The 25,563-nt window shown below is 32.5% G+C and overlaps 1 protein-coding gene across 2 annotated transcripts; it reads right to left on the bottom strand.

Annotated features, from left to right (window-relative positions):
- Positions 1-15,067: 15,067 nt before the first annotated feature.
- Positions 15,068-25,355, bottom strand: LOC143253801 (sphingomyelin phosphodiesterase 4-like). Of its 2 annotated transcripts, XM_076508200.1 has the most exons (7): positions 25,240-25,355; positions 24,478-24,602; positions 22,440-22,479; positions 21,728-21,894; positions 18,602-18,820; positions 17,657-17,929; positions 15,068-15,952 (listed from the first exon to the last, which is right to left on the bottom strand). In XM_076508200.1, exons 2-7 carry the CDS (start codon positions 24,496-24,498, stop codon positions 15,590-15,592), a joined length of 1,083 nt encoding a protein of 360 aa, XP_076364315.1. In that variant the 5' UTR covers positions 24,499-24,602; positions 25,240-25,355; the 3' UTR covers positions 15,068-15,589. The 2 variants fall into 2 exon arrangements, with proteins under 2 accessions (XP_076364315.1, XP_076364316.1); XM_076508201.1 differs by lacking the exon at positions 24,478-24,602 and having other exon boundaries at positions 25,240-25,340.
- Between the last annotated feature and the right edge of the window lie 208 nt (positions 25,356-25,563).

Below are 25,563 nucleotides of genomic sequence, written 5' to 3'. Positions count from 1 at the left end.
ATATTACTAACACCAGATCATCCTTTAGTACATCATTATATTACTAACACTAGAGAATCCTTTAATACATGATCATATTACTCACACCTGGTCTTTCTTTAGTACATCATCACATTACAAACACTAGGCCTTTCTATAGTACTTGATCATATTACTAACACTAGATCTTCCTTTACTACATGATCGTATCACTAACACTAGGTCTTACTTTAGTACGTGACCGTATTATTAACAATAAATCTTTAGTACTTGACCACATTACGAACACTAGATCTTCCTTTAGTGCATGATCATATTACTAACACTAGGTCTTCTTTTACTACATGATCATATTATTAACACAAGATCTTAGTTTAGTACATGATCATATTACTCATACTAGATCTTACTTTAGTACATGATCGTATTACTAACACTAGGTCGTCCTTACTAAATGGTCGTATTATTAACCCTAGATCTTACGTTACTTCATGATCATATTACCAACAATGCATCTTCATTTAGTAAATGATCGTGTTATTAACATTAGAACTTTCTTTAGTACATGATCATTTTACTAATACTAGAACTTCCTTTAGTACATGATTATATTACTAATACTAGAACTTCCTTTAGTACATGATTATATTACTAACACTAAATATTTCTCATGTACATTATCATATTACTTACACTATATTTTCCTTTATTATATCATCATATTTTTAAAACTAGGTCTTCCTTTAGTACATGATCATATTACTAACATTAGGTGTTCCTTTAGTACATGATCATAAAACTAACACTAGATCTTACTTTAGTACATGATCTTCTTATTAACACTAGGCCTTCATTTTGTGTATGATCATTAAACTAATAGTAGATCTTCCTTTAGTACGTGATCATATTACTTTATCCAGATCTTCATTTAGTACATGATCATATTACTAACAATAGATCTTCATTTGATACATGATTATTATACCAACACTACATCTTACTTTAGTACGTGATCATCTTGGTAACAGTAGGTCTTTCATTAGTACGTGATCTTAGTATTAACACTACATCTTACATTAATTCATGGTCACATTACAAACATTAGATCTTCCTTTAGTGCATGATCATATTACTAACCCCAGATCTTTCTTTAGTAGATGATGATATTACAAAAACTAGGTCCTCCTTTAGCTCATGATAATATTAATAAAACTAGATCTTATTCTAGTATATGATCATATTACTAACATACGTTAGTATGTAAGAAGATCTAATCTTGGCAGGGGAGTCGCGTAGCTTTGTTAGAAGTAGCTTGGGATAACATCAATTTTATTTCATCAATTACATTTTCATCCTCTTACATTTTTTTTTTTGTTTCGGTGCAAAGCAAAACGTGTGCTACGTTAGTTCAATGTCATTAGGTGATATTATGGTTGTATGTATGCGTGCCTGTGAGTGAATGTGTCTGTGTGAATGTGTATGTGTCTGCAACTGTATGTATGTGTGTACTAGTGAGTAGCGAGTATGTGAGTGCACGCGCATGTACGTATGCTTGTGTGTCTGTTTAGCTGTGATTAAGTGTGTGTGTGCTCGCTGTTGATATGCGAGTCACATGTCCGTTGCTGATTGGTGGATGACGAATCGCGCGACTGGCCACGCTCCCTTCCCTCCCAATACTTACCCCATCATTACTCTACCTGCACCCCCACAAGTAGTCAGTGTAAGATCTACAGTTGCCAAAGCGTTCATTATTCAACATTTTTATTTTATTTTAACAAGGAGATAAGTAAGCAGTAGAGGTGAGTTGTGTCCATGGCTAAACGGCGCAGATACTCAGAATGCTACCTCAACATTGACTTCACCACTGTGCTCGCCAACGACGGCATCGAGAAACCACAGTGTGTTTTGTGCTATGCTGTCCTGAGTGCAGAGTCAATGAAACCATCAAAACTCAAGCGTCATCTCGAGACGAAACATCCAGAACACGCAAAGAAGGGTTTGGATTTCTTCAAACGGCATGAACGGTGTCTTAAAAGCCAAAGAATCGATAGAAGTGGGTCGTTTCAGCAGCAGAGTGCAGCCGTAGTGGAAGCTTCATATGAGATTGCGTTCGAAATTGCTAAACAAAAAAAGCTTCACACGATTGGAGAAACACTTCTTAAACCCTGCATGATGAAATCAGTAAATCTTATTCTTGGAGAAGCCAGTGCAAAGAAGATGCAGCAAGTATCCCTGTCAAATAATACTATACATAGACGCATTTCTAAAATGTCTATGGATGTGAAGGAACAGGTTTTGACTGAAATCAAGGGTTCCCCTTTGTTCTCCTTTCAGCTCGACGAGTCAACAGATGTAAGTTCATGTTCTCAGTTGCTTGTCTTCGTGAGATACATTAATTCAGGTGACATCAAAGACGAATTTTTATTCTGCAGTGCACTTGAAACCACAACAAAAGCTGATGATATCATGGAAAAAGTTTCAACTTTTTTTCAAGACGAAGATCTTCAATGGGAAAATGTGTGTGGGGTTTGTACGGATGGGGCACCGGCTATGCTGGGACCGAAATCAGGATTCCAGTCGAGAGTGAAGAAGCTAGCACCTCAAGCAAAGGGCATCCACTGCATGATTCACTGATATGCTCTCGCCAGTAAGACTCTCCCTGCCTCTCTGCAGGAAGTGCTTGAATCTGTAATCAAAATTGTAAATTATGTGAAGACTCAAGCACTCAACACTCGCCTATTCAAAGAACTATGCAAAGACATGAATGCTGACCACGAAGTCCTTCTCTTCTACACAGCAGTACGTTGGTTGTCGAAAGGAAACGTTATTAATCGTGTCTTTGAAATGAAAGATGAAATAAAGCTATTCCTGGAGATTCAAGAAAGGAAAGATCTTGTAGCTCACTTCGAAGATGAAGCATGGAATAAAAGGGTTGCGTACCTAGCCGACATTTTTGACCAGCTGAACAAGCTCAATTTGTAGCTTCAAGGAAGGGAAACACATGTTCTCCTTTTCAAGATAGTCTTCAGGCCTTTGTTTCCAAACTGCAGAACTGGCGTCAGAAAACCAATCTTGGAAACATGGCTATGTTTGAAAAACTTTGTGGAGTGACGGATGAGTCTCAGATCTAACTGGATCAGTTCCTCAAGGATGAGATTACCGAACATCTTCAGTCTCTAGGAAAGGAAGTCGAGCGTTACTTCCCTGAGCTATCACAGGAACAGGAGGCCCTGGTAAGGAACCCATTTTGTACTGAACTTGATGTATCCAGCATCCCAGATGATATCCAAGATGAATTTCTGGACCTAAGGAACGACTCTTCAGCTCGTGATCTCTTCAAGGTGAAATCCGTGACTCAGTTCTGGTGCGCTATGTATCAGTCATACTCCAAAGTCAGCATGATAGCTTTACGTGTCCTTGTTCCATTTACTTCTACCTACTTGTATGAGGCAGGATTTTCCACTCTTGTCAATATAAAAACAAATAATAGGAACAAATTGGATGTTGGAGATGACATGAGACTGGCTCTAACAAACGCTCTGCCACGAATTTCAAAGCTTGCTGCTGAAATGCAACATCAGGCATCTCACTAGCTGGGTTGGATAGCTGTTCAAACCTATGTTAATATTATTTTAAGAAATATATGTTCTTTTTGTGAATTCAGGTTGGACCAATGTGATTTAATTTACTAATAAATAATTACAGAATTTTAAAATATTTTTTTAGATGTTTCTTTCCCTCTCCTTCACAGAAAATAAAAGAAAAATTAAGCTGCTGATAGTAAGCCCTAAGTAGGGAGGGGGTCACATGGGTTTTAAACTTTTAGGTTAGGGGTCGCGAGTGCCAAAAGGTTGGGAACCCCTGCTCTAGTGCATGATCATATTTTTAACACTAGGTCTTCCTTTATAACCAGGTCATAACACTAACATCAGAACCTTAATTTAGGTCATGATTTTATTCCTTACACTAGATCTTCCTTTTACACATGATCATATAACTGACACTAAATCTTCCTTCAGTACATGAACATATAAAAATCACTGGGTCTTGCTTCAGTATATGATCATATTACTAATACTATGTCTTCATTTACTACATAATCATATTACTAATATTAGGTCTTCTTTTTGTACATAGTCATGTAAAATACATTAGGTCTTCCTTTAGTGCATGGTCATGTCACTGACACATTGGTTTCTCTTTAGTACATGATTATATTACTAGCAATAGGTCTCCCGTTACTACATGATCAAATTACTAAGACTAGATCTTACTTTAGTTCATGATGATATTACTAACATTAGATTTTCCTGTAGTACATGATTATAGTTCTTTCTTTAGTACATAATAATATATTCCTAACACTAGGTCTTCCTTTGATACATGGTAATATAACTAACACTAGTTCTTTGTTTAGTACATGATCATATTAGTAACACTAGGTCTTCTTTACTACATGATCATATTACTAACACAAGGTCTTCCTTTACTACATCATTATATTACTAACCCTAGGTCTTCATTTACTACATGATCATATTACTAACACTAGATCTTACTTTAGTATATTATGGTGTTACTAACACTAGATCTTACTTTAGTATATTATGGTATTACTAACACTAGATCTTACTTTAGTATATTATGGTATTACTAACACTAGATCTTACTTTAGTATATTATGGTATTACTAACACTAGATCTTACTTTAGTATATTATGGTATTACTAACACTAGATCTTACTTTAGTGCATGATCATATTAATAAAACTATCTTTGTTACGTACATCGTTATATTTCTAACACCAGATCTTCCTTAAGTATATAAGTATATGATCACATTACTAACACCAGGGCTTTCTCTAGTACGTGATCTTACTACTAATATCATTAGTTACTAAAGGAAGACCTAGAGACAGTAATATGATCATGTACTAAAGGAATTTCTGATGTTAGTAATATGATCATGTACAAAAGAAGTCCTGATATTAGTAATATGATCATGTACTAAAGTAACATCTAGAATTACTAATATGATCATTTACTAGAGTAAGATCTAGTGTTAGTAATATGATCACGTACGAAAAGAAGATTTAGTATTAGTAATATGATCATGTAGTAAAGAAATATTTAGTCTTAGTAATACGATAATGTACTGAAGGAAGATTTAGTGTTAGCAATATGATCATATACTTAAAAAAGTTCGAGTGATAGTAATATGATCATGAACTAAAGATCTTGTAGTACTAATATGATTATAAATAAAAGGAAGACCTAGTTTTAGTAATATCATCATGTACATGAAAAAGGTTTGGTGTTAGTAATATGATCATATACTTAAGGAAGACCTAGCTTTACAAAAATGATCATGTACTTAACAAAGATATAGTGTTAGTAATATGACCATGTACTAAAGTAACATCTAGTGTTAGTAATATTATCATATATTAAAGTAAGTTCTAGTGTTAGTAATATGATCAGGTAATAAATGATGACCTAGGATTAAAAATATGATCATGTACTAAAGGAACACATGGTGTTAGTAATATGATCATGTAGTAAAGGAAGGCCTTGGGTTAGTAATATGATCATGTACTAAAGTAAGATCTAGTGTTCGTAATATGATCCTTGACTAGTTCTTACTCTAGTGTTAGTAATATAATAATTGAGATCTTACTGTAGTACATTATCATATTACGAACACTAGATCTTATTTTAGTTCATAATCATATTACTAACACTAGATCTTCATGTAGTACATGATCATGTTACTAACATTAGGTCTTAGATTAGAACATGATTATATTACTACCATTAGATCTTACTTCAGTTCATGATGATATTATTAATACATGATCACATTATTAACTCTAGATATTTGTTTAGTTCATGATTATATAAAAAACACTACATCTTTTTTTGGTACATGATCATATTACTAACACTATATCTTACTTTAGTACATTATGATATTACTTACACTAGGTCTTTTTAGTACATGATCATACAAATAATAGTAAGTCTTCCTTTAGCACATGATCATATTACTAACGCTAAGTCTTCCTTTAGTACATGATCATATTACTATCACTAGATCTCCCTTTATACATGATCATATTACTAACACCAGGACTTACTTTAGAACGTGATCATATTACTAAAACTAGATCTTCAGTACATGATCGTATTTTTAACACTAGATCTTACTTTGTTAAATGCTCATATTACTAAGATTAGGTTTCCTTTAATACATGATAACATTCCTAGCACTATATCTTTGATTAGTACATGATCATATTACTGACATTAAATCTTCCTTTAGTACATGATCACAGTACTAACACCAAGTCTTCCTTTAGTTCAGGATCACATTACTAACACTTGATCTTACCGTAGTACGTAATCGTGTTACTATCACTAGATCTTACTTTAGTATGTGATCATATTACTAACACAAGATCTTACTTTACTACATGATCATTTTACTAACACCAGATTTTACTTTAGTACATAATCGTTTTACTAACACTTGGTCTTCCTTTATTACATAAACATATTACTAATACTAGATCTTCCTGTGGTGCATGATCATATTACTAACATCAGGTCTTCCTTTGGTTCGTGATCATATTATTAACTCTAGATGTTCAGTACGTTATAATATTACTAACCCTAGGTCTTCCTTCATTAGATGATGATATTACTAACACTATATCTCCTTTAGTACATAATAATGTTACTGATGTTAAAAATATGATCATGTACTAAAGGAACACATGGTGTTAATAATACGATCATGTAGTAAGGGAAGGCCTTGGGTTAGTAATATGATCATTTACTAAAGTAAGATCTAGTGTTATTAATGTGATCCTTGACTAGTTCTTACTCTAGTGTTAGTAATATGATAACTGAGTAGGTTTTACTGTAGTGCATGATCATATTACTAATACTAGGTCCTGCTGTAGTTTATGATCATGTTACTAACAGTAGATCTTACTTTAGTCCATGATCGTATTGCCAACACTAGATTTTCCTTTTGCTCATGATCATATTACTAAAACTAGATCTACTTTTATTATATGATCATATTTTTAACAGTAGGTCTTTTTTAGTACATGATCATATTACTGACCCTAAACGTCTTACGGTCTGATAGAGCATGTAACTTCAATTTGAGATCGATTTCTGAAGTTCCTTTCTCGAAAATTAAAAATTCTTTGATCCTAAGCTCACAAAGTATTTATTTATTATATACGTCTAACTTCTAGATATAAACCTCAAATTTCAATAGGAAAATAAGGTAGAATTATCTAAGTTTCTTTAAGCCTAATTAATCATGTTAAATAATGTTATTTTGAAAGACTGCATGAAGAAATTCCAAGGGTAACTCTATCCTTCAAAATTTCATTATGTGTATACCTGAATAAATTGAGAAAGTCACTTGATATATCAAGAGTATTAAATTTTGCTATGACTTCAGGTCAATTTTTGTAATATCTGTTTGTAATTCTCCTGATAAAATTTTGTTAATTAAGTACGTTAAACCTAACACAAGCTTTTGTCCATGTTTATGATCAGTTTGTGTTTTCTTTATTTATAGTTGACCATAAATAACAACGGATGTAACATACATAGTTCATTTTACCTTTTGTCCTAACAAGATGTAAGCGACATCTAACGTGTAAATAATGCCTTATGAATTAGAACGTACAATTTGTACCTTTTAGGTGGTTTGCTTGTTTTGTTTTTATTTGAAGTGAAACTATTAAGCCAGACAACGACAACAAAACCAGCTAAATCTATGTCATTTGAAGAACTGTTCCTTAAAAAAAAAAAAGATAAAATATGGTTCTCACATGGAGTTCACATATCAGCCCATACTGCCATCTAGGGAAGAGAGGGGTGACAGTGCGCTGATAAAAAGCGTAAAACAAAGAAACCTCCAATAACTCATTAACGTCAAAACTCAGTGTGATATGTTGTTTGATAACTGTACACAACTCCTAAATACAAAAACAGAAGAACCAGTTGACAAATTGCTAGCCATAACTTACCTACTATAAGAGAAAACATAAATTACAACCGAAACAGTAAAGCAAATTTAAATCAGTGTAGTCTGTTACATCGTGACAATAAACGTTATCATATTCAAAACAAGATCAAAGGTACTTAAAATTGTAAGATTTACGGTACGGTATATGTTCGGTAATCATATGGCTTAATACTCTGAATCAATAAATATAAAGTTACGACAATTAAAGTATATTACCTTTGATAATAATAGTGCACAATAAAAGATTTATTGTAGTCAAAACACTGTAATAATTTCAATGTCGTGGATAGCATGACTGTAAATTTTGGCAAATACTTGTAGAGTAATTTTGGCAACACAAATCTGATGCCATTCTTTCTCTCTCTCTCTACTATGGCTTCACAAGTGTTCCTCTAACAGCATGAACCGTACTTTGCAAAAGTAAAAGCTACAAACAAAATTATTTCAAATATTGAACAGTTCAGTATATGATCCATTTGTTTTAAATTGTTTTTACACATATAAATCTGTCAAAAATTATTTTTTCTGCAAACAGTAACTGGTATTTTGACGTTGTATTGTGAAAATGAGTATCATATTGTGATGTTGTTACGAAAATCTGAACGGTGCACTTTTCTGTAGTGCGTCTGTGATATTTATTTATTACACTTATATGATCTTTATTAAATGTAATGTTTACTGTACAAACACATAATACTTATTCGCATCTATATAGTTTTAGATACATTTTATTGTTCTTATCATCATCAGTCATACATGGTAAAAATCTTCGGACATGTATCAAAACAAATTCTGACAATGTCGTGTCAATCAAAACTAACACTGTGTAGAATATTATGTTGTCTACCTATTGAAATGTTTGACGTAATATCAATGTAATACAGTACGCCTTTTTCTAGGTTAAAATTTATTATTTTGTTGTCCTGGGAGATTCATTGAAATAAATATTCTACACAATATCTCTGACTAAATGTTGCTGTGAATAAGCTTACGTATGGAGTTCAAAATGTTAGCTATGTGTATCACAACTTAATTTAATTTGTTATACGTTAATAGAAGCCGTGACATTTTTCTTCGTTTTATATACATATATTTATCACAACTCATACGACGATGTGTGCTATTAATCAAATGTGTTTGTATGGAAGTATCTCGCCTTCCTTTTGCTTGGTTACTGAAGAAAGCAAATGATGAATACAAGAACAATGTAACTTAATACCCTTTATTCAGAAGTCAATACCCTTGATATATGGGTAGATATCATATTAATACAATGTAACCCATCGATTAGCCTTTATAACACCCAATACTACTTTACGCTAGAAAGTCTGTTACTACAGACGGACAGTTTACAGGAGGATTCTGGCATTTAAGTTCTGTATGTGGTTACTTTTAATGTACGCGGATGTTGTTACTATGGTTTCTGTAGGCGTCACTAGGTGAATTATGTATATTACAAAAAAGGCCATAGGACTGAGTACAGATTTCAATTTATTGTGTACGTTTTATATTTACGGATTTGTTTCTTTAGGTAGTCTTACTAGGAATATTGTGTGTGTCATAAAATGGTGGATACTGCTATTAAGATTCTATATATACACCGTGTTACTCAGGGTAATTTGATTTCAAATGTTTATATTTAAGTATGACAATTTTCATTTACAAAAGCTGACAGTCTTCTATTCAATGTACATCTATTGTAGGTTTAGCATAATAAAAGTGTACCTGACAAAACAGTATAGGTTTAACTCAAATGTGTTTTACAAAGGTCTTATTAGGTGTATTCTGTGTGTCTTACAGTGATGTTTCTATACTTCTGTGGAGTTGCTACAGATTGAAATTTACGTTTGTATTTTTCAATTACCTGTGCTTCTATGAGAGAATAATGTTACTAACATACTACTGAAATGTTTCTGTCATAACTGTTTTTTTATAAATATTGATACAGAAAAATGATTGTATTTTTATGATCTATGTACTGATTATAGTTCTTCCTTCTATATCTAATCATACTTTTTCCATTTTCTGACGTTTCTTACATCTATTAGGATGCTTATTTATAATAATTAGTTTTATAAACTGGCTGATAAGGTCCAATAAAATATTTAAAATCTTTGTTGACAACTTATTGACTCTAATTATAACATATAGCACTTTTTCAGTTTCTATATGAAGGTCATTTTGCTACAAGTGGATATAATAAATAAATGATTTACTGTTTAATCAACCATTTTACTAATATAGAAAGTATTTAAAATAGCAACACTCACCACGCAGTTGAAGTACTATGAATTAAAATTCATAAAGCTTTCTGGGGTATAAAAAGACATGACACAATCCGGGTCTAGAAAAAATCTAACAAAATCTTTATTACACTTAGCAGGCATATCATGTTCTTTGGGAAGTGTGATAAGTTGAAGGAAAGGTGGTTGACCCATTCCTGTAATTTTTGAAAATCCTTATTTTATCTTTTACCAACATTTGGTAAACATTAGTAACAAAATTTATTCAAAAACCAGGCACAAAACTAAAGTCTATACTATGTAAAAACTACACTGACAAACACCACACCAACATTATTTATAAAATACAATGTGATAACTGACACGACTTCTATATTGGAGAAACAAGTAGAAAAATGGAAACCAGATTCAAATAACACAAAAATAAATTAAAAATAAACAAAAACATAAAACACATTACACCAATAGGAGATAAGAGTAATACTGTACTTGAAATTAGCATTCCAGATTTCAATACGATGTTTGGACATAAATAACAAGATATTAGGGTATTACCATACTAAACCCCACCTACATTATAAGTATAGTTTCCTATACTATATATAGATTATTAAGCAGCATTACACCGGGAAGACATACAGATAGAGAAAAACATATTTTCTTCTGTTGAGGTAGACAAAAAGTGTCCCTCTTGGAAATATTAATTTGTTATATCTCTCATTGGATAATAAAAAAAATTGTAAAAGTATATGTTTTTAGAAGACACTCGACGAGATCTGTTCGAATATAATATCAAATACCAATTTCTACGTTATTCAAGGTGAACTCCTAAATGCCAGTGGACACACAATATTCAGTAACTAACCTGGAATATCTTTTGTAGGTATTTTACTTTTTTCAAACTCATTAATTTCCAATAGGTTTGTGCCCATGTCCAGCTTGTCAGACTTCAAAGCTAGAAAGAGTCATGGAATAAATTTACTACCAACATCTGTTCTACCATCACTTCAAAGCCGTCTGGCACAGGATTTGGAATGTTATTAGTAAGTATGCTTCCCTCCCTTTTAGATCTTGCTCTTCAATGGCCATAAGATGCTATTGTTCACGACATCAACACCTTTTCCTACCCTGCTCTCTTGGTACTTAAGCAGCGGTTTGACCCTTTACCATTTTCTTTTTTTTTGGTGACGAAGACAAATCATCCTTATAGCTGTTATCACCCATTCACGCTGGTGGAACCAAAGTTTGTTCTTCACTGGTCCGACATTACATCAGTTGGACCTGACAGCATTCATTCTGAGATGCTTCTAATTACCACCCTCCAGCTTTGAATACCTAACTGTCTTTATGTAGTTTCAGGGAAGTGGGTTCATGTCTGTCTTGTTTGGATCCGTGAATTAAATAACATCTTCGCAGCTACAGATTATCCCACTTTTCATTGGGTTGGATCAGAAGAAACGGTTTTCCCTTCTCTTTCTTTAAAGTATTTCATTACATATTTTCTGACCCAATGGTAGTTGAGACTAAGATTCTGTGGCTCATCCTTGAGTGCATATGAATCACAGATCTTTATTAAAGGTATTTTGAAAAAAAAAACTTTCCACCATATTTCAACAACCCTTATTAACAAAACTGAAATGAATGCATATTATTTTCTGATCTATGACCTTATGCAGTGTCAATCCACTTTCAGGTGAACATTTAACATTATTTCATTTGAAAGCTAGAATTCTTTACAGGTTTTGTAAAAAAAAAAAAGACTTATGAAGCATTTTGTAAAACTCAATGCCTAAGGTGTGAGGGGATGTGACCCCCCAAAAAAAGTTAAAACTAAGATGCTCTGGAATGCACCAGAAAGTTATCTTTAAGACAGAAACAATTCCTTATCAAGCATAAAACACTAAATGTCATAATATGTTTGCAGTGTTTTTAAAAAGCTAAGTGAACTGTAAGTAACAGCTTTAGATTCCAAAGTCTGTGTGAGTGTAGGCCTGTGGCCTGCTAGAGTAGGAAAACGTTTTTATTTTTAAACTGTCATAACTGAAATGGCTGTTACATAGTGCAGTTTGATATGTTAACCTAACAGCAGGAGTTAGTATTTCATAGTGGTAGGTGTAAAAATGGGACAGTTTCCCGTGTTAAGAATATGAAACACTAATTTAGCACTTTTGTTGCTGCATAACAAATTAAGTTTAAATAAAATTAAACATTCAAGAGGTGCCCATGAGCAATCATAGTGTCATGAGAGAAATTTGGCATTTAAATGCAACTATCTGTGAGCCATCATTATGTCACATCGTCCATATGGCACTGAATGTGTTAGCATCCTGGAAGCACTGTTCATAGACAAGTAAGGTGACTTGATTTGATAGCTAACTTGATGTGCAAGAGTTAATTGTGATGGAAAATTAGCTTTCACATCATTTCACAAGCTTGACATCAAACTGACGAACCTGCAAAAATTATCAGGAACATTCAGATTTGTCCTTCAGACTGCTTTTCTCTGTTAGAGATCACAAAGTTTCATAGTGGGGAATTTCTTCAATATAAATTAAAGGTGCTTTTTGTATGGGAAGTTTGGTCTACCTAAACATAATTGTATTGTATAATAATGATAAAGTATGTAGGTTGTTACTAGATTCAAAATTTGCATGCTGTACAAGTAGAAGAGAGTGAAACAGACTCAAATTTTAGTGTTGTTGTTAAGATATGACAGTGCAGGTTATCGACAGGTCTGGTCAAAACTGACCATCAAAATTTAAAGTGTATCACTCACAAGAAGTGTATGACTCAAAACAAGACAGAAATAACCTACGTTAGGCTAAAATGTAGTTGATGACGAAGTTGAGTTTCATTGGAAGTTGTTCTGTTTTCATTATTTTTCAACATTAATAGTTATTTTTCTAATTTATTTAATTTTATATTGGTTATCTTTTTAATTCAATACCTCCTGTATGAAACACTAGACCTAAACAAAATGGGTCAAGGTCGGATCCCTAGATGCCAAGATGGCATAGGATCTGGTACTGAACTGTAGCTTGATTGGCAAATGAGTGAAAATGTTAACACAATCCCTATAGCTGGTTAACTTCCAGCTATCAGCTGGGGTAAAGTGCCTTACTTGAGGACATAACATCATAGCATGGCACTGGCCTCAAGCTTGCAGTCATCCAAAGTGTGAAAAAAACTGAATCATGCTATCCTTCAATTAACCAAAATGAATCTGTTAATTAAAAGTAGTATTTAATGAGGCCATCTGATGTTTTGATTTATTAAAAATATATTTATAGGTGGCAGTTAACCCCAAATACCACAGACAACTGATGTGTTCAATACTGATGCAAAATAACAGTATTTTGAAGAGTATTATGGTTGAAAATACATCACTTCAAACCAGAACATTTTCAGTTTTCAAAAAGTGTACATTAGGCTGGGGGATAATATTGGGAAGTTACATACCCAGTTATATGTAAGATTAATTTATATTCACCTTTAAAAAAATAAACATATGGGCTTATCATAAAATAGATGACTTCTAACAAACCTTAGCTTCTGTGCTGTTTTTATCACATCGATGTTTAGTTTACAAGTACAGGTATAATGAAGCTAGTACTTTAATTAAAGTGACCTTGTTAAATATGTAGTTGAATCCATATGTTGGTTGACATTGCCAACTTCTCTGCAGTTGTAATTTTGATCTGCTTTAGTTTTCCAGTGAATGTGACATTAAATATTTTTCTTTGTTTTTACTTGTCAAAAGACAAGTTTAAAATAAAGCAACAATACTAGGAGTTAAAAACCATCCATGACTCTTGACAGTGGTAGTTAAGTAGATCAAGACATTAAGGGTTGTAGAAAGTTTACAATGTCCAGTAATTAGGATAACGTGGTTGTGATTTACTATATAAAGTTTCAACTCCCAATTTCTGAGTGGCTATGGGAGTACAGTCCCAGTAGAAATGCCACAACCAATGTTCCATTTTACATCACTTGTAAAAACAAAACCCAGAGCCAATTGGTTCAGATTTAAGAGATTACCCACAAAAATATGTTACTGAAAGCTAGTTAACACCACTAGGAACAGAACATTGTGACCCACCAGTTTTCTAAAGCTAGTTATTATAGTTCTGTGTTACACTACTAGCAGCAGAACTTCATTTGCACCTGAAACATAACACATCAGTCTGAACTTACACCATTGGCATTAGAACATTTGCCATCTAGAGTTAGCTTACACTAACCCTTAAAATATAAATATCCAGTTCTAGTTTACAAAACTGCCAATAAACCACTTCAAATAGATGTTTACTACAGTTTTCTAATTCTCCATTGATTTACTAGCATGAATAGAGTTCTGTAGTAACTGGTGCAAAGTCACAATAAAGTGCAAGTTTTTTTATTCCATACTATTGTTTAATTGTATTTCTGTCATATTGTTCGTTTATCCACTTTTTACAAAGTCTAACTTTTTACCACCAGGTGTATTAATACTTACCAAAAAAATAGCAGACTTGTATTTTAATATAACTATTATATAAGTGATTCAGTGGTTTCATTTTTTTTGTGATAATGTGTACTTAGGGTTGAAATAAAACATTTTCGTAGTTTAACTCTTGTACTTATGTTAGTTTTTTTTTTAACAGTGATTGTACACAGTGAAGCTGTAATACTGAAAACCTTGAACTAAAATTCAAGTTATTCAAAATAGAGCATATCTAAGTAACACTTGATGAAATCTCTACTATGTAGAGGTATATTAAAGAAAATATGAAAATGCAAAGGCACCTCGAACTCAGGTATTTAGATTTATTCCTTTAGAAGTAACTAACAAGGAATTGATAAATTACAAAACCTTTTATTTTTCACAGTTTATAAACAAAGCTTTTAAAAATAATTAATTTTGCTGCTTATAATCACATGTAAATTGTTCAGAACACAATCCTTAAATTTACTGTCTTACATTTTAGAGAACAACTAGAAGTATACTCTTCGAAAAATCTCTGATTCTGTAACTACCAACAATATTGAAATCACTTTGTTTTCACAATAATGTTAAGGAAAATCTGTGAAAAAGTCTTCGTTTTTTACTTAATAGCATCTTAATATTTTCCATTATTGCATGTCAGTAGCTACTAACTACACCCACACTTAAAATTGATCACAGGTAAGATGCAGTATGCTTTATGAATTAGTCACGTTGTCTCTCCAGCTCCTTCCAATAACTTATTGGGTTAACACGACTAAAGATAAACATTAGAGTTCTCCTTAATGACTACAGAATTCACAGCAGGACTTCTCAACCACCAAGTTTCTTTTACCTGTGTTTTTCTGAACTTTCAAAGCTACTCGAGAGAGACAGAGGTGATATAGGCTTAAAAAATGCTTTCAGGATGCAGTAAAAAAATACTGTAACTAATACCAGGAAGATAACTGTTAAAGGTTTGTAGCCACACACGTATCCAAATAAAACCAGTCCAAGCAAATAACCAATAGTTTGCTGGTAGGCCATGAACCTAAGGTTAATACGAGGAGGTAACACGTGCGGTTCACGTGGTGAAGATTCTGCAGTCCCAGTTTTGGTCGTTCTTAAGTAGAGCGTTGGAGGAGCTAGAAGCTGTCTTGCGAGTTGTCCGAGCAAGCTGTCTCTGTAGTACAAATCATACAATTCCACTCCATACTGAAGGAGAGGAAAAAAAATTAGATAATTTCTTTTTAGGTAAATCTCACTTCACTGTTTCACTTTAGAATTTGAGAATTTCAATGGATTGCAACTGCCTGTTTCAGATTGTGTAGTGAGGTCTTCAACAGGCATTTGTAATCCATTAAAGTTCTCAAACAAATCTCAATTTAATATTAATAACAATCATATTTGCTTACAGCCAGTGTTGTTTATGAAAACATGAACATGTATTAAATGCAATAGAATTTTAAAGGTATAGCAGAATATTATAAGGATTAAATCACTGATATAATGAATAAAAAACTGATTCTTCAGCCACAGGTGCTTAAATACCTTGATCTTAAATGAGAAAAGTGTTAACTTCTCATGCTCCAATAACTGTGTGCATACCTTTCCACAGTTTGAATCTCAAAAACCTGAAACTCCAATTTTAAAATGGCTTTCAAAATAACTTTTGCTTCACCATCATTCACCTGTGTAAAGGAAACAATTTGGAAAAGCAAGCATAACAAGTGCAAAGGTAAATGCTTGCACTACAATCTAGTAAACATGGCCAATGGACCCTTACCCTCACAAATTTTAACCCTGCAATAGTCTTCCTGGGTCTTCACAGACCCCACATACTTTGTAAACATTGGTGTTGACAGGTGGAATTGCATACATGTTCACTGTTCTCAGTAGCTTCATTGTTCAGTTAGTTTTTGTTGAATTGTTATACTTAGTTTAGGTGTTAAAAGAAAGAAACAACGTTCATTTATTGAACGTTAGTGTTTCCCAAATAATACTATATTACTCAAATATTTTTCAATTAATTTTTATGATGTAGTCCACTGGGACATGAGAAGCGTGACTATGGAAAAGTTTTGCATAAGACTAACACAGGGTTAAGATACAGAAAGATCACAACATCAAGCAATGAATCCAATCTGCACTTCCTTAACTAATGCAGTTACCTGCTTCTCTTTCATTGTAAACTAGTATTTATTCTTGAAAACATGCCACATCATCAGTGAATGAAAAGGAACAGTGATGAGTAAAAACACCCTCTTTATCCAATTACTCTTGTTTCCAGAGTTCATTTTGCATCGCTCACCTGAGGACAAGAGTATCATCCAGTGTTATTGTTTTTTTTTACACTCGCATACTGTCCTCAAAGGTGATACATTTTCTGATCCCATGAAGTTGACTTCATAATGTGTGTAATGTGAGCATTATCCTGATATGCATATTATTTCCTTGTACAAGTTACTTCCCTTTAGAGGAAAACCATATAGAATGTAAACTCAGTTTAACAGTGCATCAATAAAACTATTCAATGTGAATAATATCATATAGCTTTATTTCACTATGTTTATGAGACACCACAGTGGGATTTTGTTTTTCACTTCAGTACTTTTAAATTGATAAATTAATGATCCAGATGAGGAAACTGGAATTCCAGACTATAATTAAATCTAATATGAATATTTAAATTTATGATTTCATACAACTATGTTTTAATAAAAAATTAATATTAATGTCAGGAAATTATAATGATAAGGACTGTAACAGAAATACGACATTTAATCAACAAACGTAACAGGTTTACTTCAGAGTAGAAAGGGAGGATTAATATGGGGATGAAGCAGTCCACTAATTGAGAAAGGACATCACTGTTAAAGTTGAGCTATTGATATAATATAAAAAAACTTGTATGTTTACCTTTTCATTTAACACTGTTGATACATGATGAAGTAATCGAACCAAGAATGCCACCTCAAAGCTTCTGACTGGTTGAAGGTCTGGATTTCCTTGGTAACAAAGAGGAAACTTACGAATTCCATTTATAAGTTGATATCGACCTAGTGGTGTTAGTTGGGGTCCGTTGTCTCTGGGAACTGTGTCTGGTGTCAGATGTTTGAGGGAAGAACCTACTAAGGTGACACCTGGTGTTGTGGAGACTGGGCTAATAGAGGATGTGTTGATTATGGGCAGCTGGAAATAAACAGAGTTCTGCAGTTGGTTTAAACTGTGTACGTACTACCATCTTAACAAACATGGATAATTTCATCTATGGTGTACAAAATTTCCTAAATAAAACTTATGATTTTCAATATGCCCTGTTATTTTAAAACATGTACTCTTGGGAGACCTCAGTCAGGATGTGGATTTTTTTCAGGGGGGGGTTAAGAAATTTGAAAACCAGTGTCCTAAAACTAGTAGTGTGTAGAATATAATCCTTTTATATTTTGTAAAAATATTCTGCAATTTCTAGAAACTTTTCTAAAACAGTGTGGTTGTAACTGACAGAAAGTAGCCATGTTATATGTAAGATCAGACTCTAAATTGTGGTGATATATTAATGAACTTTATTCTCTACAAATACAATGAATGAAACACCAATAAATGGTAAGTTGCACTCATAAGTATTATCATCTTTATAACTATGTACATGCTGAACTTCAGAAGGAAAACAACCAAAGCATTAATAAGAATTATCAATACCTTACACCTTATTGTTTCGCCCACCTTTCCAACTCCATACAAAAAAAGCACACAAGAAAGACTATAGCACTAACAATAGATTTTATTACAACAAGACATTAAGACACTAACAATATATTTTTATTGCAGCACACGCACACAATAAAACAATGTTTAACAAACCTGAAACAGTTCACTCAGTTGATGGATGGCAGATTCCAGATGTAATTCAACTTTTTTTGCTTCTGCAGCACTGTACTCATCACCAGCATAGGAACCTTCATTAAGACTAAAGAAAGCCATAAGTTCTGAAAACCAACTTTTTTGGGAAGCTTCCTGAAGTTTGATTACTCCAGCTATTGTTGCACGGGCTTGGGCAATAAGGTGCAGCAGTTGTTGAACCTTTAAGGATAAAATACAGAAAATTGTCATAATTTTTGTTAACTATTGCAAAATACCATTTCTCAAGACTTGATCAATTTCTTCCATTTTATGTGTTTAGAACTTTTGCACAAAGCTACACAAGGGCTATCTGTGCAAGCCATTCATAATGTAGCAGTTTTAGACTAGAGGGAAGGTAACTAGTCATTACCACCCACTGCCAACACTGGCCTACTCTTTTACCAGTGAACAGTGGGATTGACCATTACATTTTCACACCCACATGGCTGAAAGGGTAACCATGTTTGGTGTGACTGAGATTCGAACCTCTGATCCTCAGATTATGAGTCGAGCGTCCTAATCACCTGTCCATGCCAGGCCCAGCTTTTCCATTATCTCTATAATACTTTTAAAGCTACTGTAAGGGAGGCAGTGTTTTCAAAACAAATCCTGTTAGGACACTTGCCCATGGTACCAAATTACAGGTTACATATTTGGTCCCACTAAGTTGTATGTGGGAGTATGAAAACAGTTTTAATCATGGTGCCCCCCCAGGATCCTGAAGTTGGCTGAAACTACCACAAGTTAGCTGACTGAGCTTGGTCCTGAAAGCTCCAAAAATGTTGGAAGATTTTGTAGGCAAACAATTAAGTTGACACCCAACGTGAATTAACATGAACACTTAGACTGACGGTCCTATACACAGAAAATATTTTCAAACATAGTAGACAAGAATTAATTAGCTTTTGAACTGCCAGAAAGTACCTATTGGGGTTATAGAAAACAGGGTTACAGATAAAATTATTTTCAATATGATGATTGCCATCAATAATGACCAAAAATTTAGTCTTAGATTAGTACTCCCAAGCAAAAGACACTGCTGAGTTTAAAAACTTTGAAAAAAACAAGACTTCGTTTGAAATTAAAGATAAGTTTGATGAACTTGATAAGAAACATGCTAAGATTACAATTTTTACAAAATATTTCCTGATGTCTTTTTTACTCTGTATCCTCAAACAACTGAAGAAGAGAGGTATGGAAATTTATCACAACAATAGTAAAATCTATAAAAAAAACTGTGCAACATGATGGGTATTCTCAAGACCAATAACTTATCTAACTTAGATCACAAGTGAGATCAGTGTACAGTTGGTGGTGATACTTAAGGGTGAGATGGGGTTAGTGGTGAAGTTGGCATGGTGGTGCCAAGTGTGTGTGATCTAAAATTGGTATTCATCCCTAGTATTTAGCCAAGACATGAACATAGAACTTCCAAAAACAGTTAAACTTTTGTTTGATTTGTCAAAATGCACTAACTGGTGAGAAATGATTAAATGAAATATGACTACACAATTGTTTTGGCTGTTAAAATAGTCAAAACAGAGGCAGGAAATGTGTCATCAAAGAGATAGATAGCAGAACCAAGAAAATTTCAAATGGAACAAGATGGAGAATATTGATTTCTCAGGGTAGGGGATGGACCCTTGATGGGCATTTCTGTGAAACATGCTGTTGGATGTGTTACTTCTGTCAAGGTTTCATAAGGACAAAGACACTTGATATTGCACATTCTGACAGTGTTTCTGGTCAGTAATGTCAACTACCTTAACTTACCACACGTTCATTGATGGGCAATAACCCTAAGAAAGGTAAACAGGTAATTTGTTAAAATAAATATCTGAACAGTTTAACTTTGTATGTTCTTGTCAATTCCAGCACAGCATGCAATTGTTGTGAATGTGTCCCAGTTGATTTGTTTATTTTGTTATGTTAATGTTACAACAAAGTATTATTTATATTCTCAACAACCATGAAATCTCCAAGTCATAAACATTACAGTTCTAACAAAATAGACAAAGGAATGACAAGTAAGGGAAATTATAACAACTTTGGAAATGACTTGAATGGGTGATGAAAAAAACTTTATTATAAATGTATGATGTTTCAAAACATCATTCATTTTTATGAAAAATGTTCTTCATTATCCATTCAAACCATCTACAAACTTATTTTCTAAGAAGTAGGTTCATTTTCATCATGTTTATAATGGTTTTAAGTATATTTTGATTTATGGCACTAAATATCTTGACTTATTTTATTAATTTATAATTTAAGATTCCCAAGTGGTCTCCATCCACACTAACAAGAGATCATAACATCTAGGCCAAGCTACTACAGTACCACTGTTAAATACAATTGGCAGATCAATCACCTATGCCCTAACACTAAATGTTATATTGTAAAAGAAGTTTGGAAATTTTCCTCAGAAATATTTGTGTAAAGTCAAAATATTGTTAGCTTTAGTGGTAAATTATGAATGCATACATGATTCACCAACATTTAATTAAACAATAGTTCCTACTGTGTGGTGTTTCCTAATTGGATCAAACTGTACACAATATAATGGCATATATGGTGTAATCTGCCAATGGTACAGTCTAAGTTATATGACCTTAGTAACTAAAGGAATACAACATTAGAGTCTTTAGATTTTTAAAAATATCTGTATGCAGTAAAGCTTTCACAAAAATCCAAAATCTTTGAGACTGGAAAATTGTTAAACAAAACTCCTGAATTATTAAAAAGAGAAATAAAACATGACCTATTTTTACCCAATATTTTACCTTTATGGTTAATAAGGGCAAACTGACTTGGCCATCATTTATCTTTTTCATAATGAACAGAACTCTCCAGTTCATACCACAACCTTAAGTCATGTAACAATTTCCTGAATATTTTATAATACCAAAAATGTGTGGAAACCTTGATATATCACCAACATTTTAGTATTTGGATGCTAGAACTGGGTAATGAACTTCTGATTAACAAAATTAAATAGCCTATGTAACAAAACTGCCAATCAGATCATACTTAACATAAGTCTAGTAACAGAGAATAAAATATGTAATGAGAAATCCATAGCTTCACCTGTGATCTCTGATATTCACCAAAAAGTGGTTTATAGTGAAAGCCTGACCCTTCCAAGTCAGAAAGCTGTTGTCTCAGACTGCCACTGACTGATACATTATGGACTGAGGGTGAAGAGAAGGCTGGACATAGGAGACGTGCTGGAGCTTCACAGAGGTTGGACTCCACTTAAACATTTAAAAAACAAGTGAAAAACGAATTAAACATACAAATTATTTTAAGATCTTATAATTACATTTGTTTTAGTTTTATTACTTTTCTAAAGATTTTTTTGATAGCATAAGAAACAGAAAATGGAAAGAGATATTGTCAAGACAGAAATTGTTTGGCACATCTTTTTCAGTCAGAAAAACGAATATTCACCTGCTCTATTAATTTCAAATTCTACAGAAAGAAACATATTGAAACATCATAAGTAAGTACCACACTAATGAGTCACCTGTAACATAATATTTATTTTAAACATTTGAAATTAAAAATCCATTCAAAAATTGAAATACTCATTAAAAATAAAATAACTCATAAGTTTTTAATAGCAGACAGAAGTAAGTGATTTCCAAAGCCTACACAGTAATAGAAATCATTGTAATAATATACTTGAAAAATGTTAGGCATTATAGTTAAATTTCCCAAAGGATAAATTGGAGTTGAAAAATGCATAATTCATTTACTCATGAGCAAATAATTCACCTCCAAGTATAGGTTGACTCACCTTCAGATATCATAGTGCTCAGGTTTGGCTGAGAGAAAACCTAAAAGTGGATTGTGTACAAAAATAAATTCAGGAAATTTGACATACAAAATAAATCATCCTTAACTTCTGAGAAAAAAAACCTTTAATCAGCTAATCCAGAACAATATTTCTTAGCTATCATTATGTTTTTCTTTCTACTAATAATTTATAACCTTACAAATTTCAAATATATCTATATTTATATATGTTATATCTATATAACACTCTTATAGATATCTTTAAGAGACCTTAATATTTGATTAATGAAAAACTTTATAATTTTAATTTTTACCACAATAGAATATTCTTGAATACAAGGTCTCTCATGGTTACTACACAGTATTTTACCAGGGTAAAAGCAGAAATACACTTTTTGTGTTATCACAGTGAGATTAGTTAGTTAATTTTGATTTTAGTCAACTGTAGTGTACACTTAAAATTTAAAAATATTCCATGTTATAAGGACTGAGATTTTTAAGTAAATTATATTTTTACCTGATTCCCAGTACATATTTTTTTACATGGATATTATAACAAATTTTTACTTGGATGTGATAGAAAAGGATTTAATCTAGCTACAAATATATCCTTTTACTCAATAATATAGGGTGGCAACATTCTGATCAAAATTGTAGCGAATTAACACCACTTAAGTCTGCTTATAAAAACTTTAACATACATTTTCTTTTTAGTATTTTCTTACAAGTAAAATCTTACAATTTCAATTATAAAAGAACAGTTGGTCTAATCTATCATCAACAATCATGAATTAGACAATTATCATACAGAGTGAATGACCAATAGTATGCTAACACACAGAGGTTGAGTACATTATACTAAAATGACCTTAAAGCTTTACCACATCATTACAACCATGATACTTTACTATAGTCCTATTTCTCAAAAGACAAGTTTAGAATAAAGCAACAAAACTAAGAGTTAAAAACCATCCGTAACTCTTGACAGTAGTAGTTAAGTATATCAAGACATTAAGGGTTGTAGAAAGTTTAAAATGTCCAGTAATCAGGATATCATGGTTGTGATTTACTATTATTAAGTTTCAACTCCCAATTTCTGTGTGGCTGTAGGACTACAGTCCCAGTAGAAATGCCACAACCAATGTTCCATTTTACATCACTTGTAAAAACAAAAACAAAACCCAGAGCCAATTAATTTTAATTTGCCAAATACTATCACTCTATTGGAGTCTTGTTTGAGTTCAAAGCCAGTTTTGAGCATCTTACCAACTTAGATTAAAAAGCATCTGCCTGCTCTCTCTAATGTAAACATTATATTCACTAAGATAGGTATATGACTGTTATATGGCTTGTGTTACTTTTTCAGATGAAAATCCTTCTTGATTATGGTGCACACTGTTGCCTGTTAATGGTTTTTGCCACTGACATTTGTGTTTGTGAGTTCTCACCTCTTACAAGATACCATACTTCAATTACTATAACTAGAGTGTGACTGATTAAAGGTCTCTTTCTTAGTGGTCCTGGGTCTCTCAAATTGATCTATATTCCTTTGTTTTCAAAACTCACTAAATACAAGGGGTATCCCCATTTTGGAAACTCTGGATCCAAGACCTAAACACATTTTATTAGCTGAGTGAATGAATATTTTGTGTCAGACAGGGCTGTTATATATCCTTCCCAAAAGTATCAGTGGTTGATGGCATTAGACTTCCTATTAAACATCAAACAACACTATAATGTAGTTATGATACATTACATTATAAACTGGCTGTGACTGTCACATGACATATTGATTTACATATTTGGCTTTGTTTTTATATAATGTTACCTAACTCCTTTACATCGATAGCTGGAAAAATTAACATGTGAACACATTTTCCGAAATAAAACTGAAAGATAATTTTTTCCTGACTCAATCATTTCCTCAAGGTTCATGGCCATCATTTAATACAGTTTTATTTTTCAATAAGGAACTTAAGTTGCCATAGAGATTACCACATGGATTTTAAAATTCAAAATATAACAAAATATGGCTCTACCTTTGTTACACGAAACAACATGTAAGCATTTTTAGGAGAGCTCAGCTCAATCCGAAAGAAACGAGGGAGCAACTGTTGAAAAATGACTGTGTAAAAAACACAAGTTTTCTGTGATAAACTTCTTCCTAGAGAAGGAGAAACCATTTATTATTAGATACATACAAGGAAAGCCCTAAAGTTTCTTGCATTCCAGTGACTGAAAATGTTTCTTGTCCAAGTTGAAAATGAAGAAATATTTTACAGATCAACGTTATTTACAAAATGTGTCAAGCTAGAAAACAATTATTAAATTATGAGTTATTCTGACTTTGATGAAAACTTTAGTTTCATTATATAACTTTCTGTAATATAAAAAAACAAGCACCTGTACTTTATTAATCAATAAATGTACAGATTATAAACCTGTATTTCATTAGCCTTTAAATCCACAAAACTAAAATTTAAACTTCACCAACATTTACTAAGAATACAGACAACATATCTATAAACCAGCTTTTCCACACCTACAGTTAAAACATGATCTTACCAGTCTTAATTTATTACATCTCTATTTTATGAATTACATCTAAATAACAACCATATACAGAGTAAACATATGTTATTTCATCAACTACAGAAGACACTTCCAATTCATCAATGAATCTTTACTACAACTACAGATTAAATGTGTACTTCATCAACCTTTATAGTAATAAGTTCGTCCCACAACCACATTTCTTCTATTATTAATTTTTACTTTATCTTCACTACTCTTCAACTTACCACTTCACATCCACGGACCTATCTTTATCTTCCTTCTCCATGCCAGTGTTAGTTGGTTCTACAAGAGGATTGGTATACCTCCATGGCTGAATGTAGCTGAGCCATGTTTCAAGTGGCTAGAATAAGAATAAAAAAAATTACCACCAAGGTTACACTAATAAATAAACAATTAGTAAATCTAATTAAAATTACATAATTTTAAGTTTTGAAAGAATAATCTTAGATTTCTCTGTTAACTGGAGAAAATTATTCCAAATATTTAATTTTCACTTATTTGATATTCAAGTTACATTTGCAATTACCAAAACTGAAATAAAGTACAAT

The sequence above is a fragment of the Tachypleus tridentatus genome, chromosome 6, assembly GCF_004210375.1.
Source record: "Tachypleus tridentatus isolate NWPU-2018 chromosome 6, ASM421037v1, whole genome shotgun sequence".
Taxonomy (NCBI): Eukaryota; Metazoa; Arthropoda; class Merostomata; order Xiphosura; family Limulidae; genus Tachypleus; species Tachypleus tridentatus.
The sequence above is the reverse complement of the archived record's forward strand: the minus strand, read 5'-3'. Positions and strand labels throughout refer to the sequence as shown.

Bases quoted from the DNA above. Each gene is read 5' to 3' on its own strand.
- LOC143253801 (XM_076508200.1), bottom strand. From the start codon at position 24,498: ATGTTGTTTCGTGTAACAAAG. The intron at 21,895-22,439 runs GTGAGTCAACCT...TAAATGTTTAAG, and splicing joins GAGCACTATGATATCTGAAG to TGGAGTCCAACCTCTGTGAA. The intron at 15,953-17,656 runs GTAAACATACAA...CCTCTCCTTCAG, and splicing joins CAACAGTGTTAAATGAAAAG to TATGGAGTGGAATTGTATGA.